The following is a 27,725-nucleotide window of genomic DNA, read 5'->3' as shown; positions in this document are numbered from 1 at the left end:
GCTCAGTCGGTTGAGTGTCTGACTTCAGCTCAGATCATGATCTCACAGTTAGTGGGTTCGAGCCCCGCATCGGGCTCTGTGCTGACAGCTCGGAGCCTGGAGCCTGCTTCGGATTCTGTCTCCCCCTCTCTCTCTCTCTCTGCCCCTCCCCACTTGTGCTCTGTCCCTCTCAAAAATAAATGTCAAAGAAAGAAAGAAAGAAAGAAAGAGGGCCAAAGGCCAAACTCCGGGGGTGAACTTCTCACGAAGGGCCAAAGAGGAATCTACAAAGAAAGTCCAGCCAGAGAAGAGGAGTGTGCATCATGAGTCCCGAGCGGAAGAGACGGTGGTGATGTGGGTCGCAGAAAACACGTTAAGATCATAACGGAGAAGCGCCCAGTGGGCGTAGAGCACTGGCACTGGCGACCTCGGCCAGAACTGAGCCAGTGGGTTGGGGGTGGGGTGGGGGGGACCATGCTAGAGACAGGGGGAAAAGGCAGAGGGAGGTGAGGGTCAACATTGGCGACCGTAAGAAGACAACAGTGAGGGGCAGTGAGCGGCGGCCGGAGGCTTAAAAGCCGGGCGAAGGTGGTGGTTGGAGTCCAGTCCCAGTCCGCCCGGTGGGAGAACGGAGCCACAAGGAGCGCGGGGGACAGTCGTGGAAGGAGATGATAAGGGCCTGTGTCCGGGAGGGAGACAGCTCCCGGGTCACAGGAGTCCCTATCGGGCTGGCGTTTCCTCCCCCTCCCCGAGCCCTTCCTGCCACCGGCCCGAGCAGGCCCTCCCTGGAGCTGGAAGAGCGAAGGACGGAGTCACCGTGGCAGCAGCTCTGTGCCTTCGGAGGTCTTTGCGCTGGCCCGTAAGCGGGACTTGGGGGCTGGGGGACGGGGGCCCCGAGGGAGGGGTGAGGACGAGGACGTGGTGCTGTCCAGGCTTTGGGGGGCGAGGGTGGGAGAGGGCAGCGGCGGGGGGGCGGGGACAGGACGTGTGGGAGCTCGGTCGGCAGGGGTCCCAGAGGCTGGGGGTGGGGGTGGGGGGCTAGAGTCTGGGCGGGGCCTAGCGCCCCAGGCCCAGAGGTGCCCACTTAAGCCCCCCCCCCTTCCCGGCCAGGCCCCCATGCCTCTCCTCCTGTTGCTGCTGTTGCTGCCCAGCCCTTCCCGCCCCCAGTCCGTCTGCGAGGTCTCCCAGGTGACCAGCCAGGTGGAAGTGAACTGTGACAACCGGGGGCTCAAGGCGCCGCCTCCCGACCTGCCGGCCGACACGGCCATCCTCCGCCTGGGCGAGAACCCCCTGGGCACCTTCTCCACCGCCTCCCTGCTGCCTCTGACCCGGCTCGCCCAGCTGCACCTGAGCCAAAGCCAGCTGACCCACCTGCAGATGGACGGGACGCTGCCCGCGCTGGAGACCCTGGACGTCTCCCACAACAAGCTGCGAAGCCTGCCCCCGCTGGGACGGGCCCTGCCGGCGCTCAACACCCTCGACGCGTCCTTCAACGAGCTGACCTCGCTGTCCCATAGTGCCCTGGACGGCCTGAGCCAACTCCACGAGCTCTACCTGCGCGGCAACAAGCTGAAGACGCTGCCGCCCGGGCTCCTGGCGCCCACCCCCTGGCTGAGGAAGCTCAGCCTGGCCGACAACAAGTTGAACGAGCTGCCCCCCGGGCTCCTGGAAGGACTGGAGGAGCTCGACACCCTGTACCTCCAGGGGAACTGGCTGCGGACCGTCCCGAAGAACTTCTTTGGGGACCTCCTCCTGCCCTTCGCTTTCCTGCACAGCAACCCCTGGTCCTGCGACTGCGAGATCCTCTACTTCACTCGCTGGCTGCAAGACAACTCCAATAACGTCTACTTGTGGAAGGAGGGAGTAGACGTCAAGGCCATGACCCCCAACGTGGAAAGCGTGCGATGCATCAACTTGGCCAACACACCCGTCTACACCTACCCGGGGAAGGGCTGCCCTACCCTCGGGGATGCGGACATAGGCTATGACGAGTACGAGGACGAGGACCCCTTCACCACGGCTGGGGTCACGCTCTCCACCAACGCCAAAGCCCGCACAACCCACTGGCCCCCACTCTACCCAACGTCTGCTGATTATCCACACAGCCAGATGCCCTATCTGTCTTCTACCCAAGAGTCCACTGAGAGTCAGAATATATCCGTGACCACCCCGGAACCCACCGCGACCCCCCCCACCACGGAGCCCCCCCCCCACCCCCCCCACCACGGAGCCCCCCACGACCCCCCCCACCACCACCCCACCCACAACCCCCACCACGATGCCCCCCACGACCCCCCCCACCCCGGAGCCCCCCACGACCCCCACAACCACGACCTCCCCCACGACTTCCCCCACCCCGGAGCCCCCCACGATCCCCACAACCACGACCTCCCCCACCCCGGAGCCCCCCATGACCCCCACCACCACGACCTCCCCCACCCCGGAGCCCACCATACCCCCCACCACCCCAACCACCTCTGAAATAACCACATTCTTAACCACCCCCAAAGCCACCTCATTCCTTACGACCTGGCCACATGCCACAACTACCCTCCCAGAGGCTCAGGGGGTGGCTGGAGAGAATGCACGCAGCCCCAGAAACGACCCTTCCCTCGGCCGGGACGCGTGCTGCCTCCTTCCTCTGGGCTTCTACGTTTTGGGTCTCCTCTGGCTTCTGTTTGCTTCCGCGGTCCTTATCCTGCTACTGGCCCGGGACCGCCGTGTGACGCCACAGGCCCCGGCCACAGCCACACACACCACGCATCTGGAGCTGCAGAGGGGGAAGCAAGTGCCCGTGCCCCGCGCCTGGTTCCTTTTCCTTGCAGGCTCGCTGCCCACTTTCCGCTCCAGCCTCTTCCTGTGGGTGCGGGCTAACGGCCGCGTGGGGCCTCTGGTGGCAGGACGGCGGCCCTCAGCCCTGAGTCTGGGTCGTGGTCAGGACCTGCTGGGCATGGTGGGCATTAGGTACTCTGGCCACAGCCTCTGAGGCTGGAGGGTGTGGGGACCTTGAGAGGCTGTGATGTGACGGCTTTCCCGTCGGGATCTAGCTTGGGGGGTGGGGGGGGGGTAATTACTTTTCCTTTATCTGAAGCCTCTTCTCCATAGCACGGGCACAACCTCGGCAAAGCCGCGGGGGTGGTGAGATGTGGGAGCCAGGAGCTCATAGAACAAGGCTTCCCACGCTGCGGCGGGGGAGGGTCCCAGACCGCTAGGCTATTGCCATCACCTTGGGGACGCTTCAGGAAAAAGGAGATGCACCAATCAGCACTCTCACGTGTGTACTGAAAAGACCTGGAAAGAGACATATCGAGATGGGAGCCTGGGGCGCCTGGGTGGCTCAATTAGTTAACACTCAGCTCACGATATCGCAGTTCGTGAGTTTGAGCCCCGCGTCGGGCTCTGTGCTGACAGCTCGGAGCCTGGAGCCTGCCTCGGGTTCTGTGTCTCCCTCTCTCTCTGCCCCTCCCCTGTTCACGCTCTGTCTCTGTCTGTCAAAATATAAACATTAAAAAAAACAAACGTGAGCCCTGATGACCCTTGGGTAGCATAAACACGGTGGTTTTATTTTCTTTTCCTCTGCTTAGCATTTCCTAAGTTTTCTACCACTGTAAGGTATTTGTGTTTTTAAAAAAAAAAAAAAAAAAAAAAAGCTTCACGAAGAAAAGTTCCTTTCCTTTGAAGAGGAAAACGGTGGCCCATCTGAGGCCCCACTGCCCCCACCCTAGTTGGATCACTCCTCACCCAACAGCCTGGCAACCCACGCCCCCTGCCTCCTCCGGGGGGCAGCCCCTCACCACCGCGAGCACTGGTGTCAGCTCAAAACCTAAGTTTCCCTGGAGCTGCCCCCGTGCCTGGGGCCTCCGAGGAGCCAAGGCGGGGCCTCCTGCTCTGCTCAGGTCCGAGGCACGGATGGGAGTGGGGCTGGTGATGTGCCCACCTTAGCGGGTTGTACCGAGTGGTCTCAGTGAAGCCTCCCACTCCTAAGCTAGAACACAGGCAAACGGAACCCACTTCCCCCCTGCTTCTCTCGACTCTGCCCTTTCCCCAGCGCACCGAGCCGGGCTTTCTCTCCTCTGGGGTCGCCAGCCCAAGCCAGGGCTTGCAGCCCGGACAACGGGAGTGCAAGCTGAGCCCTTCTGGCTCCAGACCCCCTTCTCCAGGTGGCGCCAGCTTGAAAACCTGACCGCGCTCCTCTCCTGCCTGGAATGCTTCCCTGGATACATCAATCTTGAGCTTGGCCGCCAAGGGCTTCTATGCGCTGACCCAGCGAACCTCTTACAACAGGCGCCTCACCACCTGTGTTCCAGCTGTTGCAGACTTCCAGATCACCGGCTCTGCGGCATTCTCCCTCTGAGCCTCTGCTCTCCTGCCGGCCAGGAGCGCTGCCCCATCCAGCCCGAGTACCGCTAGCACAGGCCTCTCTCCCAGGCTGGGCCAGATGCCCCGCCGTTCACCAGCTCTACCTGCGTTACCCTGCGACGGTCTGCTGCTCTCCTCCCTTTACCGCCTGCTCGCGGGCCATCCTCCCCGCTGGACTCGGAACCTCCTAAGGACAAGCTCTAGGCTCCCAGTGTCTCAGAGTGGCCGCCACGGCCAGGCCAGCAGGTGCCCGGAGAGGGTAAGGCGAGAGGCAGAACCGGGAGGGCCCGGCGGGGGCGCCAGACCGCCGAGCCCCACCTCTTCTCCGGACAAGGCTCTGCCAAGGAGACGGTTCCCACCTGCTGCCTGCCTGTCCCCCGGCCTGGCTCAGGAGCCTTCGGGGCCTCGGGCTGCCCAGCCTTCCTTCCAGTTGACCTTCCAGTGCCCTTTTATGCCCCAGGATGTTTTTAGGCTCCTTGAGGCACCGCCTGGGAATCTTTCTTCTCAAGAAAACGGGGAACGTAGTCACTCTCCGCAGGGAAGGGCTCAGATCAGGATTCTAGCCAACACACCCCATCTCCTCAGGCCTCCAGGCTTTGGGGGCCCCAGCTCCACGCTGATTTCTTTCAATCACCCTCTTCCCACAGGTCAGCCTTCCCCACTGACTCCTCGTTCCCTCCTCTTTGGGCTGCAGTAAGAGCCACGGGAGCCCGGAGGCTTTTCCTAGGAATCACGTGAGGTGATTCTGACATCCTCGGACTGACTCTAGTGGCTGGCAGGACCCGCGCTTTCGTTTTCCTTACCTGCTGTGACGACAACGCTGTTTTACACGGCGGCGTTCGCCTCTTCTTTTAACAACTTTGCTTAGAAACTCCGGTTTTTGTTTCCCAGGGACCTCCCCTCGTCCGTCCGGCTTCCTCCCCTCCACCCCCCTCGCAACTATCCAGATCTGGGGGTGGTGTCATCAATCCGATTTATTGATCATGTCCTCAGTGAGGTGGAGGAAGGGTCACGTCCTCCCACTGCAGACCTTGTGACCGTCCCAACGGCTTCTGCCGTCTCCTGTCCCCTCAGCTCTGCCTTGGTTTACCCACTGAGAAGGCGGGTCCTCTGCTGTCCTACATGCCCTGAAACTCACACCCAAGAGGAGACCGGAAATCCTCAGGGAGTTTCCCAGCTCCCTCTGAGGCACAGCCAGGGGCAGAGATGTCACGAGGATCGGGACAGGGAGGGCGAGGTGACGCAGGGGTTGGACAGACCAAAGTCCTTTACCGCAAAGGAGAGAACCAGACCGCGGAGGAAAAATAAATACAGGGGCCCAGGGCAGCGGAGTCCAGGCCCCCGGGGGCACATTGACTGTGGGCGCAGCGGGTGAGGGGAGCCCTGGCACACCGGCTCTGGGCCCCTTGCCTGCCTCAGCCACTGAGAAAGAGACGCTTGTAGGCCTTGTTCATCTGCTCCAAGAAGATGAAGGTGAGGACGGTGTGGGGGCCCAGGCGGGCGTAGTAGGGCGTGAAACCCTTCCACAGGCTGAAGAAGCCCTCGTAGCGGACAACCTTCACCAGCACGTCCTAAGCGGGCAGGCAGGCAGGGTTAAGGCCTGGCTTCTAGGGCTGCGTCCCCCTTCCCCACCACCGTCACCACCCTCCAGCCTGAGCCCAGCCCAGCTTCCTCACCAGCCCGTTCTTGTATTCCGGCTTCCCGTCAATCATTCTCATGTTCTGGATCCTGGAGAGGAGGAAGCAGGGGCTTGAGAGACATAAAGCGGGCCCTCCTATCCCCCTCCGGGACCGGGCCTGCACGCTCACCGGGTCTTGGCGATGTCCACGGGCATGGAGGCGGCAGTGGTGACCAAGCCACTGATCATGCTGGCGCAGAAATGGCACAGGATGTTGTCGGAGAAGTAGCCTGGGGGAGGCAGAGTGGGGTGACGGTCAGCTCAGAGCTGGCCCAGGCCAGGCCAGGGGCCAAGAGCCCAGCTCTGGGTCTCACCTGAGTCCAGTAAGAACTGCTTGGACTGGGAGTAGGAGGCGAGCTGGGCCGCGTTGACCACGACAGCACGAGCCATGGTAGGGATGCAGCCCTGTGGAGAGGAGGGGGCGGTGTGTGTCAGAAACGGTGGGAACGTGACCCCCCCCCCCCCCGCCCCAGCCTCCGGCCCCTTCACTCACCCTCCACAGTGTGGGCACGCCCTCCTCCCGGGCGATTCGAATCAGGGCATTAAACACGTTTTTGTAGCCCCGGCGCTGGTCAGGCGGAAGCCTGGTGGGAAGACAGGAAGGGGTCGAGCTCAGGATAGACCCCCCCCCCCCCCACAGGAGCAAAGAAAGGGAGGCCAGGATACATCAATGCTCAGCTCCAGACCAACGATAAGAAACCAGTCCTCTGACTTTAGATCCCAGGGAATGGAGCTAGGGTGCCACCTGACCTGGAACTCACCGGCCGTCGGCGGTCATGCGGATGAGAGCCACTTCAGCTGGTGTTCCCACAAAGGCACCAGTTGCACCGGCCGTCATGCCAATCAGGGCCTTCAGCAGAAAGCCAGGGGGCGTACCGTCAGCCCCAGTGAGGCGCTCAAACAGCACCGTGTAGATGCCAAGGCGGGTGGTGGTGTAGGTGGCCTGGCGCAGCAGGCCAGCTGACAGCCTGGGGAGCGAAGGAGTCAGTGCATCAGGCCAAGGTCCAGGAGCTGCCAGCCCATGCCCTGCCCCCTCTCCTGTGGCCTCAGTACCCAGTGTAAATGCCCCGCAGCCCTTCTGCCCTCAGGATGCTGGTGAGGGCGTGGAAGCTGGTTTTGTACTCTCGTGTCTTGGCTCCTTCCCCGCTCAGCTGCATCCGGTTCTTCACCAGATCCAGTGGTTGCACAAAAACTGTGGCTCCCATCCTGGAGGAAGGCAGAAGCAGAGTCAAGGGCCACGTGTCTCGGACCTACCAATGCCCACTGGAACCTGGCAACAAGGGATCACAAAGTGCGAAGCCTTTCACATGATTAAGCGTTCAGGAGACTAGTGGGTGTGCGCATAAGCTTCTACTCGGACCAAGAACAATAGATCTGAAAAGTCCAGTGATCCAACGAGGACCGTGCAATGAAAGTGCTCCGGTCAAGGGGGTCAAGCGGTGACCTGGAACTGGAAGCAGTCCGACCCCGGGGGAAAGGAGGTGGGCATTCATGACCTGGGACTTCACGTAGCGCGACAGGAGCCATGCAATGACCTGGAACCCCACACAACCCGGGTAAGCCGAGCAATGACCCAGTACGCAGACCAGCAGGGGTCCTGCAGTGGGTGAAGAAGTCCTGACGGCCCATCAAGGACCTCACAATACGCCGGGGGCCGCGCTGACCCCGAGCCGGCTCCGTTCGCCGCAAAAGACCCAAAGATGAACCGGGCCCGGTTCCTTGCACCCGTCCCTTCCTCCTCCCGTCCCATCCCTGGGGCCAGAGCTTACCCGGCCAGGCCCCCAAACAGGAACTTGACGGACTTGGGGGAGGTGCGGGGCTTTCCGTCCATCCCGCCGGCCCCGGGACTCGCCGTCGCCGCCATCGCCACTCAATGGCCCCCAGCTCCAGGTCCTGCGCGCGCGCGCGGCCCCACTCGCGCCCAAGGTGACACCGCGCGCGCAACAGGGCCGAGGGCGCGCGCGCACGCCCCTCCGGCTCTCGGGTCCAGCTCCAGCTGGAAGCCGGCGCAGGCGCAGGCGCAGGCGCGCGGCGCAAAGGAGACCGGGAGGAGGGCGGGGCCGAAGGCGGGGCTTCGAGGCTGGGTGCGGGAAGGGGTGTGGCTGGTTTAGGAAGCCATCGCTTAGACGCAGTTTTCACCGAATTGGACTCGCGGGAAAATAGTCAGGAGATCTCGCGAGACAAAGTGACCTCGGGAAGCCAGATTTGGGGGAGGGGGGAGGGAGGAAGTGTCTCTCGCGATAGACACGGCAAGCACACAGCTCGTGGAAGGGAAGGTGTGGTGAGGACTCTCGCGAGACCTGAAGGCACCGCAGCCGCCGCGGCGGCCGGAGTGGAGAGGTTTGTAAAGCGGGTAGCTCCCAAATCCCGGGCATTGAAGGGGAAGCGATTAGGTTTTCTGGGGTTTCGACGCTCCCTGCATCTGCAGAGGCACTCCCTCTACCTCTAACCTTTCTTTCGACGGCCTTTTAGGACCGGAAGTCCTTCCTCCCGAGCACCCAGTGCTGGAGGCGGCCTGACTTTCTTTCCCGGAAGCCCTGCTCCGGCAGCTGGGAAGACAGCCCACCTGTCCGGAAGTCCCGCCTCCTCGAGCGCCCCCACCCAGAAGTTTTTCTGTCACCTATGTTTGCCTTGGTCTCCCTTCCCGAGCTTGTCCCTGTACCCGAGTAGGATACGTTTAGTGCCTCCTTCCCCGCCCTCACCGAACGGGTTGGCTGCCCCACTCCCGGACCCGGGGTTCCTTCCCCGCGCCCCCATGTAGCTGGGAAGCGGGGCCTGGGGGCGGTTGGACCCCTGGGATCCTGAAGGAGAGGCGGAGAGGGCGCGCACCTCCGCTGCTGCTCCTGCTACCGGGACGCGGCCTCTCCTGCCGCTCCCCTCCCGCTGCCATGCACCCCGCGGCCTTCCCGCTTCCTGTGGTTGTGGCTGCCGTGCTCTGGGGAGCGACCCCCACCCGCGGGCTCATTCGAGCGGTGAGTCCGGGGGCTGGCGGGGGAAGGGTACGGGGGGGCGGGGCTGCAGGCCCAGGGGCAACATGGACTCTCTCGTGCGCAGACCTCGGACCACAATGCCAGCATGGACTTTGCAGACCTGCCAGCGCTCTTTGGGGCTGCCCTGAGCCAAGAGGGACTTCAGGTGACTTCCTTCCCTTTTGTCTGTTTCCCTGCATCCTCTCTTCCGGGTGGGGGTGGAGGAGCCTTGCCCTTGCGTGAAGCTGGAGGTGGGAGAGGAGGCAGGTTAGGAGCTCAGTGCAGGAGCACATCTAGCGTGGAATTCAGAATCTGGAGGGAGAAGACCAAGTCGGCTCCTGGAACTCTGAGCCCTGTGATGGACACGGAGATAGAGAAGAGGCGGGGCGAAGTGGTGCTTATCAGTAGCGTCTTCGGAGCCACTCGTAGGTTTTATGAGGTTGGGCAAAACCGTTGTACGTCTCTGCACCTTTGGTTTGTTTCGCTGTAAAATGGGGTAACAGATGTTTTCCCAGGGTTATTGTGAGAATGAAGTTAGATAAGGAGTCTTGGGGTATTTCACGAAGGCTGCCGTTCGGCAAGAATTTCTTTGGGCCAGTCGTTTGTAAGATGGGTAGTTGAATAATTGAAGGCAGAAAAAGTCTAAGTGTGGGACTTTTAAAGGGTCTGACTGCTTTAGATAACAGTTTGGCTAAATTGGACGGCATCCTACCTAGCAGACGGGACTTAGAAGAGGTGTACAAAAACAAAAAGGCTTTTTTATAGGCAAGAAAAGGCAGAACAAGTAAGTTAGGCTAGCAGTAAAGGTGATTGTGGGAGGATACTTTTCTTAAAGGGAGGGCAGGGGTCCATCCCACAGAGGACCTCAGTCGTTCTGACCAAGTGATTTCCAGATCGACCGGTTAAGATTCCATTCTCTCGGGGAGGCTTGAAATTGTAATTCAGTCAGGTGTCAAGTTTGGCGATGTGGGGCCTAGCACAAGTGATTCGATTTGGGGATTTTTTTTTTTTTTTTTCTAACAGAGGGGAGTATGTTCTGTAGGAGTTTGTGCTGCAGAAGGAGATGTGAAGTGGAGCTTGAGAGAAAGGGACGTGGATGAGTGGAGAATTGGTTTATAACGTGGGAGCCTGGAAGGTGGCAGGGTTTGAATCGGCACAGAGTGTGGGGCGTAAGCCCATCCGGTGCAGGGAGAGAGGTGGTGGGAGGTCTGGTCACGAGATGCTGTTTGATGTACCCGACTCGGGCGGGGCGCCCCCACCCCACAAACGAAAAGTGAGGGGCAGGGTATGTGCAGCACGAGGGAGCCAGTGTGCTTGGTGGGCCCTTGTGGGGAGCGGACCCCAAGCGGGTGAAATCCAACTGCTGTTTGCTTCCCTTCCCCAGGGCTTCCTTGTGGAGGCTCACCCGGCCAATGCCTGCAGCCCCATTGCCCCACCGCCCCCAGCCCCGGTCAACGGGTCAGTCTTTATTGCACTGCTTCGAAGATTCGACTGCAACTTTGACCTCAAGGTTGCTGAATGTGGAGTGGGGGGCTGGGAAGCGGAGGGTGACAAAAGGCGCCGGGAGTGGAGGGAGGCGAGGGCCGCGACGGTCCCTTACACCCCATCCCGTGCCTTGTCTCCCTAGGTCCTCAATGCTCAGAAGGCGGGGTACGGTGCAGCTGTGGTGCACAACGTGAACTCCAACGAGCTTCTGAACATGGTGTGGAACAGCGGTGAGGTCGGGGGTGTGGACGGCCGGGCTGAGGCTGAGATGGCGGGGGCGCTGAGAGCTTGGAGAAAACGAGTCAGTCCTTTGGGCGGGATGGAGCGGAAGAGCCGCCGCGTTAGCAGTGTTAGCAGGGGACGCGAGGGGAGGACCGGGTCCCCGGGGTGACGCACTGATCCCTGCAGAGGAAATCCAGCAGCAGATCTGGATCCCGTCTGTGTTTATCGGGGAGAGGAGCTCCAAGTACCTGCGCACCCTCTTCGTCTACGAGAAGGGGTAGGACGTGCCCTCCTTCCCGCTGCCCCCGTCTTTCCACGCCACCCTGGAGGCCAGGCCCCGGGGCCCTTCACACGCTGCCTCTGGACTTTCCTCTCACGCCTTCCCCGTCTGCGGGCCTCACCCAGCACCACCCCGTGCCTCCTCCTTGTCTTTCCCGCTCCTCTGATACCGGTCTTCCTTTCTCAGGGCTCGGGTGCTGCTGGTCCCAGACAACAGCTTCCCTTTGGGCTACTACCTCATCCCTTTTACAGGGATCGTGGGGCTGCTGGTTTTGGCCATGGGAGCAGTGATGGTGAGTAGCAGTGCGGTGGGAGGGCTGGAGGCCTCTGAAGCCAGACGGGATCCAGGTCGGGAGGTGGCGGTGGTTTGTGCTGGGTTGGCCCAGTCTTGCTCCCTAAAGTGGATCCGTCCGCTCCCCCCCTCCCCAGATAGTCCGTTGTGTCCAGCACCGGAAACGGCTCCAGCGGAATCGACTGACCAAAGAGCAGCTGAAACAGATTCCCACGCATGACTATCAGAAGGGTGAGGGGCACAAGGGGGAGACGGGGCCTTTCTCCCAGATGGTTCCAAAGGAGTTTGAGCTCGAGAGACCAGGGGCAGAGATGCCACCCTTCCTTCGCTCTATCCACACGGCCGGTGAGGACAGGACGGGAATAGGGCAGGCGGTGGAAAGCACGGGTGATCAAATGGAAGAGTCGGGGGACGAATGGAGGACTGACCTTGCCTGTAGGGGAGGTGGAGAGAGCAGAGACGTGGCAGGAGTGGGGAGGAACTGGGCCGAGGAAGACACAGGTGAGGGGGGCTGGGTCTCTGGGTCCTGGAGCCGCCAGTGCCCATATAAGGTTGGAGTCAGAGCCCTGCCCCCCCCCCCTCCGCTCCTCCCCCTAAGAAACCCACTTCCCTTCTTACCTCTGCTTCTCTTTGCTCCTCCCTTCGAACCCGGTTCCTCGTGCCCTCCTGTGGCCTCACCCTGCCCTTTCTCAGCTCTTCTTCTGGCTCAGGGTGGCTCAGCGGGAGGACTCCCTTCCTCCCCGCAGGAGACCAGTATGACGTCTGTGCCATCTGCCTGGACGAGTATGAGGACGGGGACAGGCTGAGGGTGCTCCCCTGTGCTCATGGTGAGGCCTCCACTCCCTGTGCCCGGGCCCCCAGGCCTCCCCACAGGCGCCAGTGCCTCACCCCTTCCCCCCACCACCCCACCCCGTGCCTCTTGCAGCCTACCACAGCCGCTGTGTGGACCCCTGGCTCACCCAGACCCGGAAGACCTGCCCCATCTGCAAGCAGCCTGTCCATCGGGGTCCTGGGGACGAGGAACAGGAGGACGAAACTCAGGGGCCAGAGGGTGACGAAGAAGGGGAGCCAGGGGACCAACCTGTCTCAGAACGGACCCCGCTTCTGGGCTCCAGCCCCACACCTCCCACCTCCTTCGGCTCCCTGGCTCCCACCCCTCTGGCCTTCCCTGGATCTCCAGCAGATCCCCCGCCCGCCCCCTCCTCTTCAGCTGCCGTGCTGGTCTAATAATCCCCTTGCCCACCCCGCCCCCCCCCAGACCTATTTGCACAGCCCCCTTTTCCTCCCTCCGGTTTCCTGGATTGAGGGACAGGGGACATGTCCACCCCAGGTTTCTCCCTTGCCCAACCCCATCCTTTTGAAGGGGTTGAGGGTGTAGAGGGACTGGGTCTTCATTTTCGGGGTTAATAAAACAGTTTTTGTGAACTGAGGAAGAGTGAGCTCATTCTCACATAGGTGAACTCCTTATCCTTGGGGGTAATTGCCCCCCTCCTTTTTTTTGCCATAAAGGGGCAGGGGAGTGCCTGGAGAATAACCTGTAGCCATGGGGACAGCCCCAGCAGGCATTTACTGTGACTCAGAGAGGGGGAGCCCCACCCACACTAGGATGACTCAACTGGCCCTGCCTTGCCCGCAGGCCTGGACCCATTCTCTGGGACGGACTGGCTCTTTTCCATTATCTCCCAATTCAGCTAGAAGTGCCACTGTGGAAGGGCTGGGCCACCTGACCAGGTAGGCTAGAGGCAGGTGCTTAGGCCTGGCCCAGGCGCAAGGAAGCTCAAATTTCTAGACTCAACCCCCTTCTAACCCAAAGCCAAGATAAAGGGGGTTGTAATGCCCTCAACCCCCTTCTAACCCAAAGCCAAAATAAAGGAGGCAGGTCATGGGGACAGTCCGTCCTGACACCCAGGCCAAACCACACAGCACCTTGTTAGTAGAATCTTTTTTATTCAGAAAAAAAAAAAAAAAACCCAAAAAACAAAAAAGTTTTCCAACCACACACAGGAGGGGTACAGGGAGGGGGAGGTGTCTGTCCATCCAGCCCCAGCCCCCAGCCCGTGTGGTTTTGGCAGCAACAAGGGGTGTGGGGTAATGGCCCAAAAAATAAAAATGGTGTACGTGTGTGTATGGGAAGGAGAGGGGTGCAAAAGCAGTGGGGGTGGTGGGGGGGAGGGGTGGACGAGGTCAGTACTGGGAACGCCGCAGGTGGGAGGCCATTTCATAACATTTCTTGTTGATCATCCCGCCGTGGACACCTTCTTTGCCCATCAGCAGGACTAGCGCTGGAGGAAAGAGAAAGGAGGCTAGGACCCAGGTGTCCCGATTCCACCCCCCGGCCAGCTGTTCAGCAGCTGTCCAGCCCTGGGGGCTGTAACCCAACCTCCTCTTTCCCACCCCGCCCCCCCCCCCACACACAGGCAGGCTGTCAGTCACCCTGAAACAATAGGGCTTTTCAGGAGGGGGAAATCAAGCTTAAAGCTGGAGAGGAACAAGCTAAAATTTAGGGGCCAAAAGCCTGCATACCCCGGACTCTGGTTCAGGCTACAAATAACCAGGGTTGGGCCTGCCACCTCCAGGTTTTAACAAAAGAATTCAAAAGACCCAGTTTAAGTGCCAACTTCTGACCACCAGTCTACCTCTTCCAAGAAAACGGAGTTTTTCCTCTGAAAGTCTCAGGGCAGGAAGGAGCTGAAGAGGTAACACAGTTCAACTCTTTATATTACAAGATGAGGAACTGAGACACAACCGGAGGAACTATCCGGCGTCCCAGCATCCAGCAGGCTGTTAGGATCCCTTTGTACTGGGGGGAACCACACAGAAAAAGAACCCGAAAGACTACCAGGAGGTACACTGGGGATCTTGGAGCAGGAGAGATTAAGAGAAACTCACTCTTGGCAGTCATGGTGACAGTGATGTTGAAGGTGGGAGCTCCGCCGGTGCTCTTGGTACGGAGATCCATGGTAAATTCCCCGTCCTGCAGCAGCGAGTCCCGGATAACAGAGCATTTCTGGCCCCCAAGTGTCAGCCCGTTCACGAAAAAACTTGACCGGTCTTTGCCAACCAGGACACCAACCTCAGCTGGCTGGAAGGGGAACGAAGCGCCCATCAAAGTTAGTACACGGAGGTTCCCACCCTCTTCTCCAAGGACCCACCTGCCCCCGACTTCTAGGGGGAAGCTAGAACCCCTCCCCCGCCCCCGAGCGAGGAGCACAGGTTACCTGCTTTGTGCACATCTAAGAAATTTGAAAAACCCTTAAAAGGGCTGTTGAAAGTTCGTGCACAAAAAGATCATGGTCCTCAAACCCAGAAAATGGTCCTAGGAAGGGACTACATATTCCTCTGGAAATTTCGATCTCATTTAATAGGGAAAGCAAATCCAGGAAATAAAGGGGGCCAAAATCCAGGGAAAGGAGTGGAGTGGAATGGAATGGGGAGCCTTTGGATGCACAGAACTCTCCTTCAGGAAAAGCAGAAGCTCAGAGGGGAAGGGAGGGGGCGGGCGAAGCAGGAGAAGCAACTTTGCCCTTATTTGGTCAAAGGTTCTGCAGGAGTTGTTAGGGGCCCGGACGCCTGGGTCTCCAAGTGACTTAGGGTAGGTCCAGGTATCTGTGCCCCAAGATGAGGAAGCAGAGCCCTGGGGGCCTTCCGGGAAAGTTGGAAAACTTCTGAAGGGGGCCCAGGGCTACACCCGCAAACCCAGCCCTCGGGTCCACTACCCCAGGGAACCTTTCTCCCCCCTCCCCCTAACCCCCCAAACCCCCACATCCGGTCCCCTCCCGCCCGGAAATCCCCTTCCCCCCCTCCCGAACTTCCGCTCCCCCTCCCCACTTCCGGGCAGTGTGGACAGGGGAGGTGGTGATGGGGACAGCAGGAGTCATCCCTCATTCCTCAGCTCACGCTGCCCTACAACTTCCCACAAAGTTCCCCCGCTCCGGGCCCCGCCGGATGGCGGGAAGGGAGGGCGAGGGGACTTCCGGGACGGGCCTCCCAGGAATGCGGGGCACGGCGTGCCGACCCGTGGGGGGGGGGGGGGGGGCGTGTGGCGGCCTCGCCCTCTCTAACGGAGCCGGGAGGGCGGGGAGCCCCGGGGACCGGCGTGCGACCCAGGCCACGCGCCCGGGGCTCCCTCCCGCGGCGGGAGGAACAAAGGTGGCGGGGCGAGAGCCGGCCGCCGGAAGCGGGGCCGGGGGTCCCCAGGCGCCTGGCCGGTCCCCGGCCCCGGCGGAGCCCGCCCCGCCCTAGACGAGGCGGAAGTGGGCCTCGGCACCGGGCGGCGCGCCCCTCCCCGCCCTGTGCCCCGGATGTAACGCCCCGTCGCGGGGAGCGGGGCGGCGGGAGGCACGGGCGCCGCCGCCCCGGGGCGTAGGGCTCGGGGGGCAGCGGAGGGCCCGCTCACGTGCAACCGCCATCCGCGCCGTGTCCGGGGCCAGGACCCGGTGGCGGCCCTGCGCCGTCCTCCCCGGACCGCGCCCGCCCCCACCCCAGTCCCTCCCTCCGGGTCCGGGCCGGCCGGTGCCCCGGGGCGCGCGGGCGTCGCACTACCGTGATGTTGACGAAGGTTTTCCCGGGGACGGCGGCCCAGACGGAGGGCGAGTCCTTGTAGCCCACGATGGCCGCGTCCTGACAGGTCCCGTCCGCCATGAGGTTGTCGATGTAGGCGTTCCACCCGGCCATGGCGCTGCTGCTGGGGCTGCTCTGGGCGCTGCTGCTGGGGCCGCGGGCTGGGCTCGGGGGCCTCGGGCTGGCGGGCGGGGGGAGGTGGAGAGCTCGGGGCACGCGCTGCCGTCCGGACCGCGGCTCTGCTAGCTGTGCAGCAGCCCTCGCACCGCCACTTCCTGCTCCTCCCCCCCCCCCCCCCAGATTTTTATTTGCAAAGGGCGGCAGGGGCGGGGCCTGCTCCCCGTTCCCTCCCTCCCCCCCTCGCCTGCCCAGAGACCGAACTTTGCAAATGCAATTTTAAAAATCCCTCCCCCTATTGCAAAATTTGCAGAGTTGGGTGGAAAGCTATGTAAAAGGATGGGGGGGGGTGGGCGGTGGCAGGGGAAGGTTAGGGTCCGGGCTCGCTCCACTTCGCCTGGAATATAAATCGGACTTTGGTGTCGGGGAAGGGAGTGAGCCCGAGGGAGGAAGGAAAGTGAAAGGAGGAATTGGCGAGCTGCGAATTGGGCGCAACGAAGAGGGTGCGGGGTGCTCAGGGTTAAACGGAACGGCTCCCCCTTCCCCCACCTCCGCCGGAGGGCAGGAGCGGCGGCGGCGGCGCGTGCGCCCGCGCCTGCGCGGGCCGGGCCGGGCCGGGCGGGAGGGCGCGGGGCGGTTGGAGCCAGCGGCCGGCTGCGCGGGCGCGCGGGGAAGCGGGCGGCGGGACCCCCCGCGGAGGCGGGCGGGCCGGGGACGTGCCTCCCGCCGACCGGAGGGGGCGGCGGCGCCGCTGCTCCGCTCGGCTATAGGCAGCTAAGGCGCGCGGGAGCCTAGAGGGATGTGACAAATACCCAGGCCGTCTTCGGAGCTCAAGGCATCCCCGCGGGGACACCCGTGTCTCTAGCATCAGCCCGAGTGGCACAAGCCGAGCTCCCGGGAATGACCCTCCGCAGGGTCAGCTCCGGTCCCAGGCCTCACCCGCACTCCCCGGGCTCCCCACCCCCCCTCCCTCCCCGGCCGAGCACTTCGCGCCCCCGGCCGCGCCCCTCGACCCGGCGCCGCCGAGGTCATCGCGCGCGGGACGGAGGGGCGGGACTACTTTTCAGAGCGGAAGAATACCAAGAGGCCTCACGCTTTGCAACTTTTTCAGTCAGGGGAAAGTCCCTTCCCGTTTGGGCCCCTTGGGTTTTTTCCTTCTTTTCGGTGAAACTTCGGCTGAGAACTTGAGCGCGGCGAGCGCACCCGGCGCCCGGCGCGGAGCGGTGGGCAGGGCCCCGCGGCGGCTCAGGTGGGGCAGCCCCGCGCGCGCCGGGCGCCGAGGGGCTGGGCCGCTTCCGGTGCTGGGGGAGGGGCGTCCCACCGGTCCTCCCAGGCCTGGGGCGCGCGACCCCGCGCGGCCGCCCCGAGCTCCCGGCACCGACGCCCCCCGAGCCCGTTCCTCGACAGCCGCGCGGCTGAGTCACCGGGAGCTCGGGCGGGGCCGGCGCTCGGGCACGTGGCGGCGCTCCCCGCCCGCCGGCTCCCGACCTCTGCCCCGCCGCACCCCAGACCCCGGGCCGGAAAAATCCCGGGAGGGCGCGGCCGGGGGTGGGGGGAGGGGCGGGTGCGCGCCCCGGCGGACACCCACCTCCCCGCAGGGGCCACCCGTCCTCCCGCCATTCATTTTGTGCACTCCCGGTTAACATCATTCACTGGCGGGCGGGGGCCGCGCCCCGAAGCGCCCGAGGTCGGCCGGGAGAGAGGCTCCCCGTCTGCCGGTCGCCACGCTGGGCGACAAGTGCTGTCCCAGCGCTATCAGTAGGGAGCCGCGCCAACTCTTGGGGGCCCGTCTAAATTCGTCTCCCCGTCCCCTCCCCCACCCCCCTCGCCCGCCCGGAGCGGGGAGGGTGGGGTGCGGCCGAGAGAGGCCGCAATGAGGACCCTGAGAGGTGAGACTCTCTCGCCTTCCGAGTGGGGGGGGGTTACACCTCAAAGCTTGCCCACGCCCCCGGCCCCTTCTCCGACCGACGGCAGAGGCGACCAGGCGCCTGCCAAGTGAGCTGAGCATGTGTGGATGTCAATCCTGCAGCCCCTCTTCCAGGCCCCCTCCCCAGCCCTGCAGGGCTCAGGTTACCCTTGGCCTTTGCTAAAGGGCACTGGTTCCTCTTTAACCTTTGCAAAATGGTACGGTAATCCCGGGGAGGGGGAGACCCCCGATCTGAAGGCCCTCCCAAGCCCCTCCCCGGGGCTGGAATTAAAAGTAGGGGTTTGTGTTGAGGGATACAGAGGAAGGAGGGGTCGTCATTGACCTTTGGGAAGGGGCAGGTGCCCAGGGCCAAAGGCTTCTGATTTAGGCTGTAGTGGGCACTTGGCTGGCAGCCCAGTGCGGGGGGGGGAGGACACGAAGAGGGAGAGAGGGGCGGGGCTGGCCGGGGCACAGGGTGGCTCGGGGATAAATGCCCGGCCTGAGAGGGGGTGAGCTGACACTGTCCCAGCTGCCATCCAGACTCGGAGCTCACCCCAGACCCCCAGCGGAGACATCTCAGGTCTGGCGAATCTTGCAGTCCCAGACGATGGGGGGTAGTGAAGGGGGAGGGGGGTGCTGGTTTGAGAAAGGGGGGGCTGTGTCAGGCGTGTCTTCCTCCTGGGACCCCCCCCCCCCCCCCCCGGAGAAAGCTTTGATTGGAAGGGTTGGAGCACGCAGGTTGGGGGTGCCCAGGACCAGGGACTGACGACACCCTGAAGGCTGTGAAGAGAGGCAGGTGGAGGTGGATTGCAAAGGGGAGGGGAGTTGGGGCCAGGTGGGGAATTTGGGGTTCCCGCGGATTTTGGAGGTGCGGGAAGATGCGAACCAGAACAGCAGAAGAGGGTCTGAGGGCCAGCGGGGCCAGGGAGAGCGCAGTGCTCGAGCGGAAGGCTGAGGGAGCAGGCCTCAGTGCAGCTTTGCGGGGACGGGGGTCCAGGCTGCCCACAATCCAAGCAGTTCTAGGAGGGGCCCCTGGGTTCCCAGGTTGGGGGTGGAATAGGAGCTGCCCTGAGTGGGGGAGGGGGCTGCGCCAGCCTCTTCCTCTGTGACCTTTTTGTGGGGTATTTTTAGCTCCAGCACCTGCCTTCTTGGGGTGGGGAAGACTCTTAAAGGGCAAGGGATTTCGGGCTCCTTAAGGGAGATCAACTGTCCACACTAAGTTACACCTCCTGTCCTGCAGCCATGGCCATGCAGAAAATCTTTGCCCGGGAAATCCTGGACTCCAGGGGCAACCCCACCGTAGAGGTGGACCTGCACACAGCCAAGGGTAACACAGGCCCCAACGGGCTCTGCCCACCCCACCCCACCCCTCCCCCATCCCGCTCCACATCCTCTCCTTTCTGTGGGATCCCCTCCCCCAGGACTTCTTCCCAGGCCTTGTCTCCCAGAGAAGCGGGAACCACCCCCTGCACTGCCCCCTGCCCCTGGGCTCAGAGAGGACGCCTCAGCCCCTTGGGTGCGGCTGGGACCCCAAGTGACCTTCCCATTCAACCCGCCCAGGTCGATTCCGAGCAGCTGTGCCCAGCGGAGCTTCTACGGGCATCTATGAAGCCCTGGAACTGAGAGACGGAGACAAATCCCGCTACCTGGGGAAAGGTGAGGGCGGCCCATCGCTGGAGGCGCCTGTTGTGGGCGGTGGTTTCAGGACTGGGCCCGCAACGCCCTTGGGGTGGGGGTGGGGGTGAGGGGGCTAGGGCACTGGAACCCTCAGGAAGAGGCCTGCTGGCATCAGAGATCTGAACCCCCTCCTCCGGCCTGTCTAGGGGTCCTGAAGGCCGTGGAACACATCAACAAGACCCTAGGCCCCGCTCTGCTGGAAAAGGCAAGAGGGCGCCTGCTTCCCACCGCGCCCCACCCCCAGCTGCCTCTCCCTAAGCCCCCCCCCCCCTGCTTGGGAGGTGTGAGGGGCCCTGCTTGGCCAGCCGTCCTGTCCTGTCCACCCTAAATGCCCGCACTGCACTGCCTCCCGCTTGTGACCTGTGTTCTCCCCTCTCTGACCTCTCCTTCCAGAAACTAAGCGTTGTGGATCAAGAAAAAGTTGACAAATTTATGATCGAGCTGGATGGGACTGAAAATAAGTGTGAGTCAAGCTCCAGGGGGAGGGAAGGGATGTGGGGGGATGGGAGAGACCCCAGAACTGAGGTCCGGTTAGGTGATCTCTGTGTCCCACATTTCGGGGCACATCGTGGCTGGATGGATCTTTATTCACCGCACAGGCATTTCCTGACGCCTGCCCTCTGCCGGGCCTGGCGGGCCGGGGACACGGCTGTGAGGCTGACACGTTGCCCTGGGGTGGGGGCTCCCAGAGCACCTTGGGCGGCTGGGGAGAGATCTGTTAAGGAGCTCTTGATGCCCAGTGGTGTGGGGTTCCAGATTCTTCCTGGGGTGATGCCAGACGCTGGGGGAGAAGCTCTCACTGTCTCTTTGTGCGTGCCTCCTCTAGCCAAGTTTGGGGCCAATGCCATCCTGGGCATATCGCTGGCTGTGTGCAAGGCCGGCGCGGCCGAGAAGGGGGTCCCGCTCTACCGGCACATCGCAGACCTCGCCGGGAACCCGGACTTGGTCCTCCCCGTGCCTGTGAGTGCAGCTGCCCTCGCCGGATGCCACAGTGGCTGAGCCGCCCCGCCCAGGGAGGGGGGCACCAGCTGCCCCTGGAAAGGCTACCTTCCAGACCCAGCGCCAAAGAAACGGTTTCCTGCGGTGGACCGTCTCCAGCCGCGGCCCAGCCCCTCCCTCTTTCCCACAATCCAAGCCTTCCCTTAAGCCTCCGCTGCCTTCCCTTGGCACAACCCTGTGCCTTCGCATTCCAGTGCCAGACTCAGTGAGAGCTCCAGCGTCTAGTCCCAGCCCAGGCCCCCGGAGCAGATCAAGTGCTTCTTCGTGGCGAGGATCTCGGCATTTCTTTCTGTCTCCCCTGATCCTTATTAAACCCAATTTCCTGTTGCTGGAAACCCTTTGAATTTTATCTCGCTAATGACGTTGCCACTTATCGTTAATTAACGGGGCAGCTCTGGAGACGAGCCTCTAGGTTCCTGCCTGTTCACCAGCTGTGTGGTCTCAGGCAAGAGTGTGTCACCGCTCTCTGCCTCGGTCTCCCCATCTGTGAAATGGGGATGATCACAGTGCCTAGTTGATAGGGCCGCTGTGAGCATGAACTGAGCTCACAGAACACGGGGAGCACCGGCTGTGGTAACCACCACGTCAGTGTCACTACCTGGCCCGAAGCGGCCGCACGCTGAGAACGCTGCGTTCCGCTTCTGTAATTTTCAGTGCGAGGTCCTGCAGGTAAGCAGGTGTTATCCCTGTCTTACCGCAACAAGGAAAGAGACCTTGAGGAGCGAAAGTACTCCCCCCTAGAGCACTCAGCGGGTGATCAGGAGAGCCAGGATTCCACCTGGACCCTCCCCATTCCTTCTAGATCCCTCCCAGCCCCTGGCCCGGGGCTGAGCTCCCCCTCCCCCTCACAGGCCTTCAATGTGATCAACGGGGGCTCCCACGCCGGGAACAAGCTGGCCATGCAGGAGTTCATGATCCTGCCCGTGGGAGCCAGCTCCTTCAAGGAGGCCATGCGCATTGGCGCCGAGGTCTACCACCACCTCAAGGGGGTCATCAAGGCCAAGTACGGGAAGGATGCCACCAACGTGGGCGACGAGGGCGGCTTCGCACCCAACATCCTGGAGAATAACGAAGGTCAGTGTGAGCTCTGAGGGGCAGGACCCTGCGTCCCCACAGCGGAGGGGGCCGCAGAGACGGGGCGCCCTGGAGCCTCAGGCGCCCTCTTGCCCCTCCCCCAGCCCTGGAGCTGCTGAAGACGGCCATCCAGGCGGCTGGCTACCCAGACAAGGTGGTGATAGGCATGGACGTGGCGGCGTCGGAGTTCTACCGCAACGGGAAGTACGATCTCGACTTCAAGTCTCCCGATGACCCCGCGCGGCACATCACTGGGGAGAAGCTGGGGGAGCTGTACAAGAATTTCATCAAGAACTATCCTGGTGAGACCCCCACGCGTCCTGTGGCTCCTGCCCAAGCCCCTGGCTGTCCTGAGCCCCGTCGAAATCCCCATCCCAGCTCTTCTGACCTTCACCCCGGTTCTTCTCCCATCCCCGTCCAGTGGTCTCCATTGAGGACCCCTTTGACCAGGATGACTGGGCCACCTGGACCTCATTCCTCTCGGGGGTTAACATCCAGATCGTGGGGGATGACCTCACGGTCACCAACCCCAAGAGGATCGCCCAGGCTGTTGAGAAGAAGGCCTGCAACTGCCTGCTGCTGAAGGTCAACCAGATTGGCTCCGTGACCGAGTCCATCCAGGCGTGAGTGCCTCCCGGCCCCGGGGGGCCGCGGCCTTCCTCCGCCCCAGCTCTGCTTGGCCAGCCACGTCCGCCTTCCCTGGTTCCCGCCCCGTCCCCACCCTCCTGACCCCGGAGCGTTGCCCAGGTGACCCCGCCGTGTCCTGCCCCCACTCCTCCCTCCTAGATCCTGCCTTCCTTCCCACCAGCACGTCCAGGGCCCAGACTCAGAGTCTAGAGTCGCCCCTTCTCTGCTCCTTCCCCAAGAACTTAGTCATTCCCCTCCCTGCGAAGGGCCTCCTCCCCCAAATGGAAGGGAGAAGCCCCACCGGCCCTTGGTTTTCCCTCTGGGGCCCCGGTCAGTTGGCCTTATCGAGCATGCTCTCTGCCCAGCTGCAAACTGGCCCAGTCCAACGGCTGGGGGGTGATGGTGAGCCACCGCTCCGGGGAGACCGAGGACACGTTCATCGCTGACCTCGTGGTGGGGCTCTGCACGGGACAGGTACTCACGACTCCCAAACGTCTGACCCAAGTTTCCTGGGGGCCCTGGGTTCCCATCCCTGGGTTGGACCGCCACCACGGGAAGCTCCCTCCGGGCCAGGCCGGATCTGGCTTCTCTAGCCTCACACAGTCCTCCAAATTCCCTTTTCTTCCTCAGATCAAGACTGGTGCCCCCTGCCGCTCAGAGCGCCTGGCCAAGTACAACCAGCTCATGAGGTATGGGGGTGCAGTGGGCGCAGGGGGCCTGGACGAGGGGAGCCGAGGGCTGTTGGGTAGGAAGGCACAGCCCTGACTTCACCTGCCTTCTAGGATCGAGGAGGCCCTTGGGAACAAGGCCGTCTTTGCCGGACGCAAGTTCCGTAACCCGAAGGCCAAGTGAGAAGCTGGAGGCTCTGAGACCCCACAAGACACCATGGGACAGACCTAGGCCCACAAGCCCCTCCCTGGGAAATAAACGCTGGTGCCAACATAGACACGGTGTGGTCCTTGTGGCGAGTGAGCAGGTGCGGGTCTCTGAGCGGACAGGCGGGAAGGGAAGACGCATCACCCGCAGGGACCAGAGGGCAGGAGAGGGGGGTGGGGTCACACTTTGGAAGGAGGCTGGGGAAGGGGGCGCGCGTAGGCAGCCAGAGGGGCACTGAAGGCACTGGAACCAGCTCCGGGAAGGGAGGGGGGCGGGGCCGAGGGTGTGACCCACCCGCGGGGCAGCTGCGTGGGAGTAAGAGTGTGAAAACTCTCCAGGGAGCGTGCCCCACAGATCGTACCTCTTCGGGACCCCCTCCCCCATCCCCCCCCCTGCCCCTGCCCTGAGAGGGCCAGTATCTGGCCATCCTTGGTCTACACAAACAGCAGTCACACTAATCAACCTAAAATTCCCTTCCTCCCCAGGACCCCCCCCTTTCCCTGTTCAGACAAACCAAGACATTGGGTCAAACAGTGTTTACTGAGTGTAAAGTAATCCCAGCCCCGTGGGGAAGAAAATTCCGAGGAGAAAGGAGAATAATACACGTTAAATACCCACCTGTGCATTCACACTCGCACACTCACGCGCAAGCGCACACACACCACTCGAGGGTCCGAGCTCGGACAGTGACAGGTCACATACCCGCCTCCCCGGCCCGGTGCCCGCGGACGGGAGGCGGTGCGGAGGTGGGGCTCCAGGATGGGTCCTAATAGCAGCAGCCTGTCCCCCTGTCCCCGGCCCGCCCCGGTTGCTGGGGCGCCTAGGACGTCGGTGGCAGCTCTTCCCCGCTCTGCCGCAGCCGCTTCTTGGCCCGGATCTCGTTCATGGCCTCTTCGATGGAGCGCGTGTCCCTCTTGTTGGCCACGGGCACTGGGGGGCGAGGAGGGTGGGAGCCCCGTTATCACAGCCTCTCCCCTGCCTGCCGTCCGGCGCTCCCCCCCTCCCTTCTGCCCGCCCCGGCCCCGCCGGGCCTCACCACAGCCATAGGTCTTGTTGGCCTGTAGCATGTGGGCCGCGTCCTTGGCCGCCCCCTTGCCGATGAGGTGGCTGTACTTGTCTTTGTAGTCGCTGGCGGGGCTCACCACCACGGGGCCCTGCTGGGCTGCCTCCTCCTCCTGCCGCTGGGCCAGCTCCTGGGGGAGCAGAGGGAGGCCCGCGCTCAGGCGGCCTGACTCGGGGTGCTGGGCCGCAGGCTCCGGGGCCTGCCCCTCGCGGCTCACCTTCAGCTTGCGCTTCTCCTCGGCTTTCTGGGGGTCCCACTCCTCGCCGCGACGGTAGGACTCCAGCTCTTCATCCGAGGGCGCGAACTCCTGGGGACAGGGGAATGCCGGGGTCAAGGGTCCACGGGCACCCCAGGCCTCTCCCCCGGAGCGGGGGACGGACACGGGCCGAAGGCGAGACAGGGGAGCGCGGAGCTCGGGCCTTTCACCTTCTTGAAGATCATGACGTAGCGACACTCATCGTCTTCCCCGAAGGAGAAGGACGTCAGGCCGGCCACCTCCACCACGTCGTGTCTGGGAAGGGAGGGCGGAGGGGAGAGCGTGCGGCACCGTGGGGGGGGGGGGCCCGCTGGCCCTTCCCCGCCCAGCCGCCCGGGCCGGGGACACTCACAGAATGCTCCGCTCGATCTTGTTCATCGGCTGGAACTTTTTCTTTATCTGCCGGCTGTCTTGGATGAAATCGGACACCTCTCTCTCCATCTTGGGAGAAGGACAAGGACGGCATGGGAGGGCCGCTCCGCCCCAGCATCCCTCGCCCTGGCCGGGCCATCGGGCCATCGCCTCCCCACGCCTTTCCCAGCTTCCACGCCACTGGCTCCCAGGCCCCTCCCCGGAGACATCTGGGGAAACCTGAGTCCTCCACCTTCCGAGTCTAACTTATCCGAGGTCCTCCCCGAAGCTGCCCGTGACACCCCCAGCTGTCCTCACCCTTTTACGAAACTCCACCTTCTGTTGTTTTTCTTGTTCCTGTAGCTTCTTCAGGCGGGCAGCCTGCTCTGGGGGCAGAAAGGGCAGCGTGAGGCCAGGGGCGGAGGCACGGGCGGGGAGAGTCCGTCAGGCTGCCAAGGGGACCCGGGCCCGCTGGGAGAGCGGGAGGACTGCTGCCAAGCGTCAGTTCGTACGTTCTCCGTACGTGGCGCTGTGCTAGGTCCCGTGGCACAGACACGGACCGAGCTTTGCCCTGCAAGAGCCCGCCGTGCAGCGGGAACAGCAAGGTCCCGTCTCCCAACCCCGCTGGGGAATCCGATTAACATTTATTTTGTGCCCACGACACGCGAGGAACCGGGAGACAGCTGGGGAGGTCAGGAGAGCGGATTCGGGCCTGGCCTTCAAGAGCTTCCTGTCACAGCGTCTACGCAAGAAAGGGGAAATTATTTAACTTCCTATATTTTGTGACACCCCCACTTCTCACTTCTACGGACAGGATGACGCTGGAGGGACAGGCCCCCTCCTCCTCCGGGAGCGCAGGCATCCAAGTCCAAGGTGAGCTGCGAAGGAGCTCCCCCAGCTCAGGTCTCAGCGCCCCCGCCCCTTTCTGGCCACCTCAAATCCCTCACACCCTTGATTCCACTTCCTTGGACCAAATCCCGGCAGCTGTCCCGAGCCGCCTCCCGCTTGCCTGGCCACCCCAGGCCTTTGCACCTGTGGCTCCTTCTGCTTCGAGTGCTTCTCCTCCTCTTGCACACCGAGACCCACCATGAGTCACAGTTGCCGCTTCCTCTGGGCCCAAAGCACATTTGGTTCAGACAGCCACTAGAGCAGGTGCTGAGAACCCACGTAACGTAACTCTGTGTTTGTCTCTCGGGCCAGACTCTGGGCTGCTGGAGGGCAGGCGCCCTGCTCACCTCCCATCCCCTTTGTCTCCGTGGCCCCAGGGCCTGATAGCTCAGGCTAGGCGGTCTTTCTCTCATCCCAGGGGCTTTGCCATCAGTGCATCTTATCTTGACCACTGACAGCTCTCTAACGGGTCCCTCTGCATCTGAGGAAGTGGCGTAAGATTAAGGTGAAGAATGTTGGCCCAGGGGCGCCTGAGGGGTCAGTCGGTTAGGTGCCCGACTTCGGCTCAGCTCATGATCTCGAGGTTCGTGGGTTGAGCCTTGAGTTGGGTTCTGTGCTGACAGCTCAGAGCCTGGAGCCCACTTCAGATTCTGTCTCCCTCTCTCTCTGCCCCTCTGCCGCTCATGCTCTCTCTCTCTCAAAAATAAACGTTAAAAAACAAAAAAATGTTGGCAAAAAAAAAAAAAAATCGAGTAGGTTTAACTCCAGTTTAAAGCCAGGTTTAAAGCCCTACCACTTAGTAACCCTGTGACCTCAAGCGAGTACCTAACACTATGCACTTCAGCTTCCTGGTCCACCAACTGCCGCTGGTGAGCCTCGCCTAGGCAGTCAGGGAGAGCACGAATTCCAGTGTCCAGTTCGCGCACGTCCCCGATCTCCTCCGAGCTCTGTCCGCTCACCGGGTCAGGGCCCCTGGGTCATTGCCCTCGTGACAATTATTTTGCAAGGTGGCTACCAAACTGCGGGGTGATCATTTCCTGCGCGCTCGGGGCTGCGGGATCCGCGACGGTACCCCAGGATCCCGGCCCCCGCGCGGAGGAGCCCGCCCGCAGGGAGCCGCTCGGGGGCAGGAGCGTCCCTGTCCCTCCAGTCACTAGCGCGATCCGCCGGCAGCCGGGGGCTGGGAGGCTGACCTCGAGGGAGGGGCGGCGGGGACGCGGCAGGGCAGGTGCTCGGGGAGGGGGCGCAGGGCACCCGAAGGACCCGGCCGCCAATAGGAGGCGCTGGGGGCGGGGTGGGCCCGAGGAAGGTGGGACAAGACTTCGTGGGCAGAGCTCTAAGTGGAGCTGGCCAATAGAGGCGAAGGGGTGACGGACGGGCGTGCCCTGGACCCAATCGGAATGCGGCTGGGTGTTGCCAGGACTCGCGGGCAGGACACGCCCCCCACCCCACCCCCCCCCCGCCCCGAACCGCGGGCGGGGCGGGGCGGGCGGGCGGGCGAGGAACGCCCAGGGGCTGGAGGCAGCCAGCCAATCAGAGCACGACAGCGGCGGACGGGCGGGCTCGCCGGCGAATTGGAAACAAGGACTGCGGAAGGCCAGTAGGGAAGAGGCGGGAGGCGGCGCTGGGCTTGAGGTAGCCAATCACCGCCCGCTAACAAGAGCGGGCGGGCCGGCAGCCCTTTTAGGGACTCTGGGGGTCTCCGTAGGGGCCTGTGAGGGGGTCTTTCAAGGTTGAGGCGGCGGCAGCGTCCGAAGGGGGGAGAGTGTGGTCCTGAAAACCGGGCGAAGAAAGGCGGTTGCGGATTTGGGGTCCTCACCTCGGGCCTTGCGCCGAGACTCCTGGTCCCCGAGGCTGGGTGGCTTCTCCATGGAGCTCAGGATGGAGCCCAGTAGGTCCGCCATCTTGGGAGTGACTGAGAAGGGGCGGCGCGTCTTAAAGGGAAGGGCGAAATGCCTTTAAGGCCGGAAACACGTCGGAGGCGGAGAGCCCCGCGCCGGCCGCGCCCCGCCCGCTGTCCCCCGCCGCCGAGGCTCCGCCCGCCCGCCCGCGCGGCGCAGACAGAGGC

The 27,725-nt window shown here is 63.0% G+C and overlaps 6 protein-coding genes and 1 long non-coding RNA gene across 14 annotated transcripts; 4 read left to right on the top strand and 3 right to left on the bottom strand.

The window, feature by feature from the left end:
• Positions 1-151: 151 nt before the first annotated feature.
• On the top strand, positions 152-3,270 carry LOC115500431. Its single transcript, XR_003964532.1, has 3 exons — positions 152-162; positions 586-590; positions 3,071-3,270. It is a non-coding gene; the product is annotated as an uncharacterized LOC115500431 (long non-coding RNA).
• On the top strand, positions 562-2,992 carry GP1BA (glycoprotein Ib platelet subunit alpha). Its single transcript, XM_030294818.1, is given in 3 exon segments — positions 562-838; positions 1,090-2,183; positions 2,185-2,992. Coding segments are annotated over 2 exon segments (1,869 nt in total). The 5' UTR covers positions 562-838; positions 1,090-1,095; the 3' UTR covers positions 2,966-2,992.
• A 2,024-nt stretch (positions 3,271-5,294) lies between the features above and the next one.
• On the bottom strand, positions 5,295-7,880 carry SLC25A11 (solute carrier family 25 member 11). The gene is made up of 8 exons (XM_030294826.1): positions 7,786-7,880; positions 7,070-7,222; positions 6,778-6,984; positions 6,510-6,600; positions 6,331-6,421; positions 6,147-6,246; positions 6,015-6,066; positions 5,295-5,909 (listed from the first exon to the last, which is right to left on the bottom strand). Exons 1-8 carry the CDS (start codon positions 7,878-7,880, stop codon positions 5,754-5,756), a joined length of 945 nt encoding a protein of 314 aa, XP_030150686.1. The 3' UTR covers positions 5,295-5,753.
• Positions 7,881-8,245: 365 nt separating this feature from the next.
• On the top strand, positions 8,246-12,692 carry RNF167 (ring finger protein 167). Of its 5 annotated transcripts, none has more exons than XM_030294824.1 (10): positions 8,246-8,356; positions 8,489-8,988; positions 9,071-9,151; positions 10,370-10,495; positions 10,613-10,700; positions 10,879-10,969; positions 11,159-11,264; positions 11,401-11,494; positions 12,010-12,090; positions 12,189-12,692. In XM_030294824.1, exons 2-10 carry the CDS (start codon positions 8,905-8,907, stop codon positions 12,488-12,490), a joined length of 1,053 nt encoding a protein of 350 aa, XP_030150684.1. In that variant the 5' UTR covers positions 8,246-8,356; positions 8,489-8,904; the 3' UTR covers positions 12,491-12,692. The 5 variants fall into 5 exon arrangements, with proteins under 5 accessions (XP_030150684.1, XP_030150683.1, XP_032447115.1 ...); XM_030294823.1 differs by having other exon boundaries at positions 11,401-11,608; XM_032591224.1 differs by having other exon boundaries at positions 10,009-10,495.
• Positions 12,693-13,190: 498 nt separating this feature from the next.
• Positions 13,191-16,104, bottom strand: PFN1 (profilin 1). Its single transcript, XM_030294830.1, has 3 exons — positions 15,806-16,104; positions 14,153-14,345; positions 13,191-13,545 (listed from the first exon to the last, which is right to left on the bottom strand). Exons 1-3 carry the CDS (start codon positions 15,935-15,937, stop codon positions 13,448-13,450), a joined length of 423 nt encoding a protein of 140 aa, XP_030150690.1. The 5' UTR covers positions 15,938-16,104; the 3' UTR covers positions 13,191-13,447.
• A 112-nt stretch (positions 16,105-16,216) lies between these two features.
• On the top strand, positions 16,217-23,167 carry ENO3 (enolase 3). Of its 3 annotated transcripts, none has more exons than XM_030294821.1 (12): positions 16,217-16,443; positions 19,087-19,173; positions 19,407-19,502; positions 19,670-19,728; positions 19,917-19,986; positions 20,350-20,483; positions 21,374-21,596; positions 21,701-21,898; positions 22,018-22,219; positions 22,589-22,697; positions 22,854-22,912; positions 23,006-23,167. In XM_030294821.1, the coding sequence occupies exons 2-12, from the start codon at positions 19,089-19,091 to the stop codon at positions 23,073-23,075; spliced, it is 1,305 nt and encodes a 434-aa protein (XP_030150681.1). In that variant the 5' UTR covers positions 16,217-16,443; positions 19,087-19,088; the 3' UTR covers positions 23,076-23,167. The 3 variants fall into 3 exon arrangements, with proteins under 3 accessions (XP_030150681.1, XP_030150680.1, XP_030150679.1); XM_030294820.1 differs by lacking the exon at positions 16,217-16,443 and adding an exon at positions 16,659-17,189; XM_030294819.1 differs by lacking the exon at positions 16,217-16,443 and adding an exon at positions 18,320-18,426.
• Positions 23,168-23,620: 453 nt separating this feature from the next.
• On the bottom strand, positions 23,621-27,640 carry SPAG7 (sperm associated antigen 7). 2 transcript variants are annotated; one of them, XM_030294828.2, is made up of 7 exons: positions 27,477-27,583; positions 25,088-25,155; positions 24,771-24,859; positions 24,589-24,673; positions 24,380-24,469; positions 24,136-24,292; positions 23,621-24,029 (listed from the first exon to the last, which is right to left on the bottom strand). In XM_030294828.2, exons 1-7 carry the CDS (start codon positions 27,559-27,561, stop codon positions 23,920-23,922), a joined length of 684 nt encoding a protein of 227 aa, XP_030150688.1. In that variant the 5' UTR covers positions 27,562-27,583; the 3' UTR covers positions 23,621-23,919. The 2 variants fall into 2 exon arrangements, with proteins under 2 accessions (XP_030150688.1, XP_030150689.1); XM_030294829.1 differs by lacking the exons at positions 23,621-24,029; positions 24,136-24,292; positions 24,380-24,469; positions 24,589-24,673; positions 24,771-24,859 and adding exons at positions 25,802-25,932; positions 26,005-26,138 and having other exon boundaries at positions 25,114-25,511; positions 27,477-27,640.
• Between the last annotated feature and the right edge of the window lie 85 nt (positions 27,641-27,725).

This window comes from Lynx canadensis, chromosome E1, assembly GCF_007474595.2.
Source record: "Lynx canadensis isolate LIC74 chromosome E1, mLynCan4.pri.v2, whole genome shotgun sequence".
NCBI classification, from domain to species: domain Eukaryota; kingdom Metazoa; phylum Chordata; class Mammalia; order Carnivora; family Felidae; genus Lynx; species Lynx canadensis.
The sequence above is the reverse complement of the archived record's forward strand: the minus strand, read 5'-3'. Positions and strand labels throughout refer to the sequence as shown.

Coding starts and splice junctions, on each gene's coding strand:
- SLC25A11 (XM_030294826.1), bottom strand. CDS start 7,880: ATGGCGGCGACGGCGAGTCCCGGGGCCGGCGGGATGGACGGAAAGCCC. Junction 6,422..6,509: donor GCGTGCCCACACTGTGGAGG/GTGAGTGAAGGG, acceptor TCCTCTCCACAG/GGCTGCATCCCTACCATGGC. Junction 5,910..6,014: donor CGGAATACAAGAACGGGCTG/GTGAGGAAGCTG, acceptor CTGCCCGCTTAG/GACGTGCTGGTGAAGGTTGT.
- RNF167 (XM_030294822.1), top strand. CDS start 8,905: ATGCACCCCGCGGCCTTCCCGCTTCCTGTGGTTGTGGCTGCCGTGCTC. Junction 8,989..9,070: donor CCCGCGGGCTCATTCGAGCG/GTGAGTCCGGGG, acceptor TCTCGTGCGCAG/ACCTCGGACCACAATGCCAG. Junction 10,496..10,612: donor ACTGCAACTTTGACCTCAAG/GTTGCTGAATGT, acceptor TTGTCTCCCTAG/GTCCTCAATGCTCAGAAGGC.
- PFN1 (XM_030294830.1), bottom strand. CDS start 15,937: ATGGCCGGGTGGAACGCCTACATCGACAACCTCATGGCGGACGGGACC. Junction 14,346..15,805: donor AAACCTTCGTCAACATCACG/GTAGTGCGACGC, acceptor TTCCCCTTCCAG/CCAGCTGAGGTTGGTGTCCT. Junction 13,546..14,152: donor TGTCACCATGACTGCCAAGA/GTGAGTTTCTCT, acceptor TCTTTCCTCCAG/CGCTAGTCCTGCTGATGGGC.
- ENO3 (XM_030294821.1), top strand. CDS start 19,089: ATGGCCATGCAGAAAATCTTTGCCCGGGAAATCCTGGACTCCAGGGGC. Junction 19,729..19,916: donor GCCCCGCTCTGCTGGAAAAG/GCAAGAGGGCGC, acceptor CTCTCCTTCCAG/AAACTAAGCGTTGTGGATCA. Junction 22,220..22,588: donor GTGACCGAGTCCATCCAGGC/GTGAGTGCCTCC, acceptor CTCTCTGCCCAG/CTGCAAACTGGCCCAGTCCA.
- SPAG7 (XM_030294828.2), bottom strand. CDS start 27,561: ATGGCGGACCTACTGGGCTCCATCCTGAGCTCCATGGAGAAGCCACCC. Junction 25,156..27,476: donor GTCTCGGCGCAAGGCCCGAG/GTGAGGACCCCA, acceptor TTCTGCCCCCAG/AGCAGGCTGCCCGCCTGAAG. Junction 24,470..24,588: donor ACGTCATGATCTTCAAGAAG/GTGAAAGGCCCG, acceptor CCCTGTCCCCAG/GAGTTCGCGCCCTCGGATGA.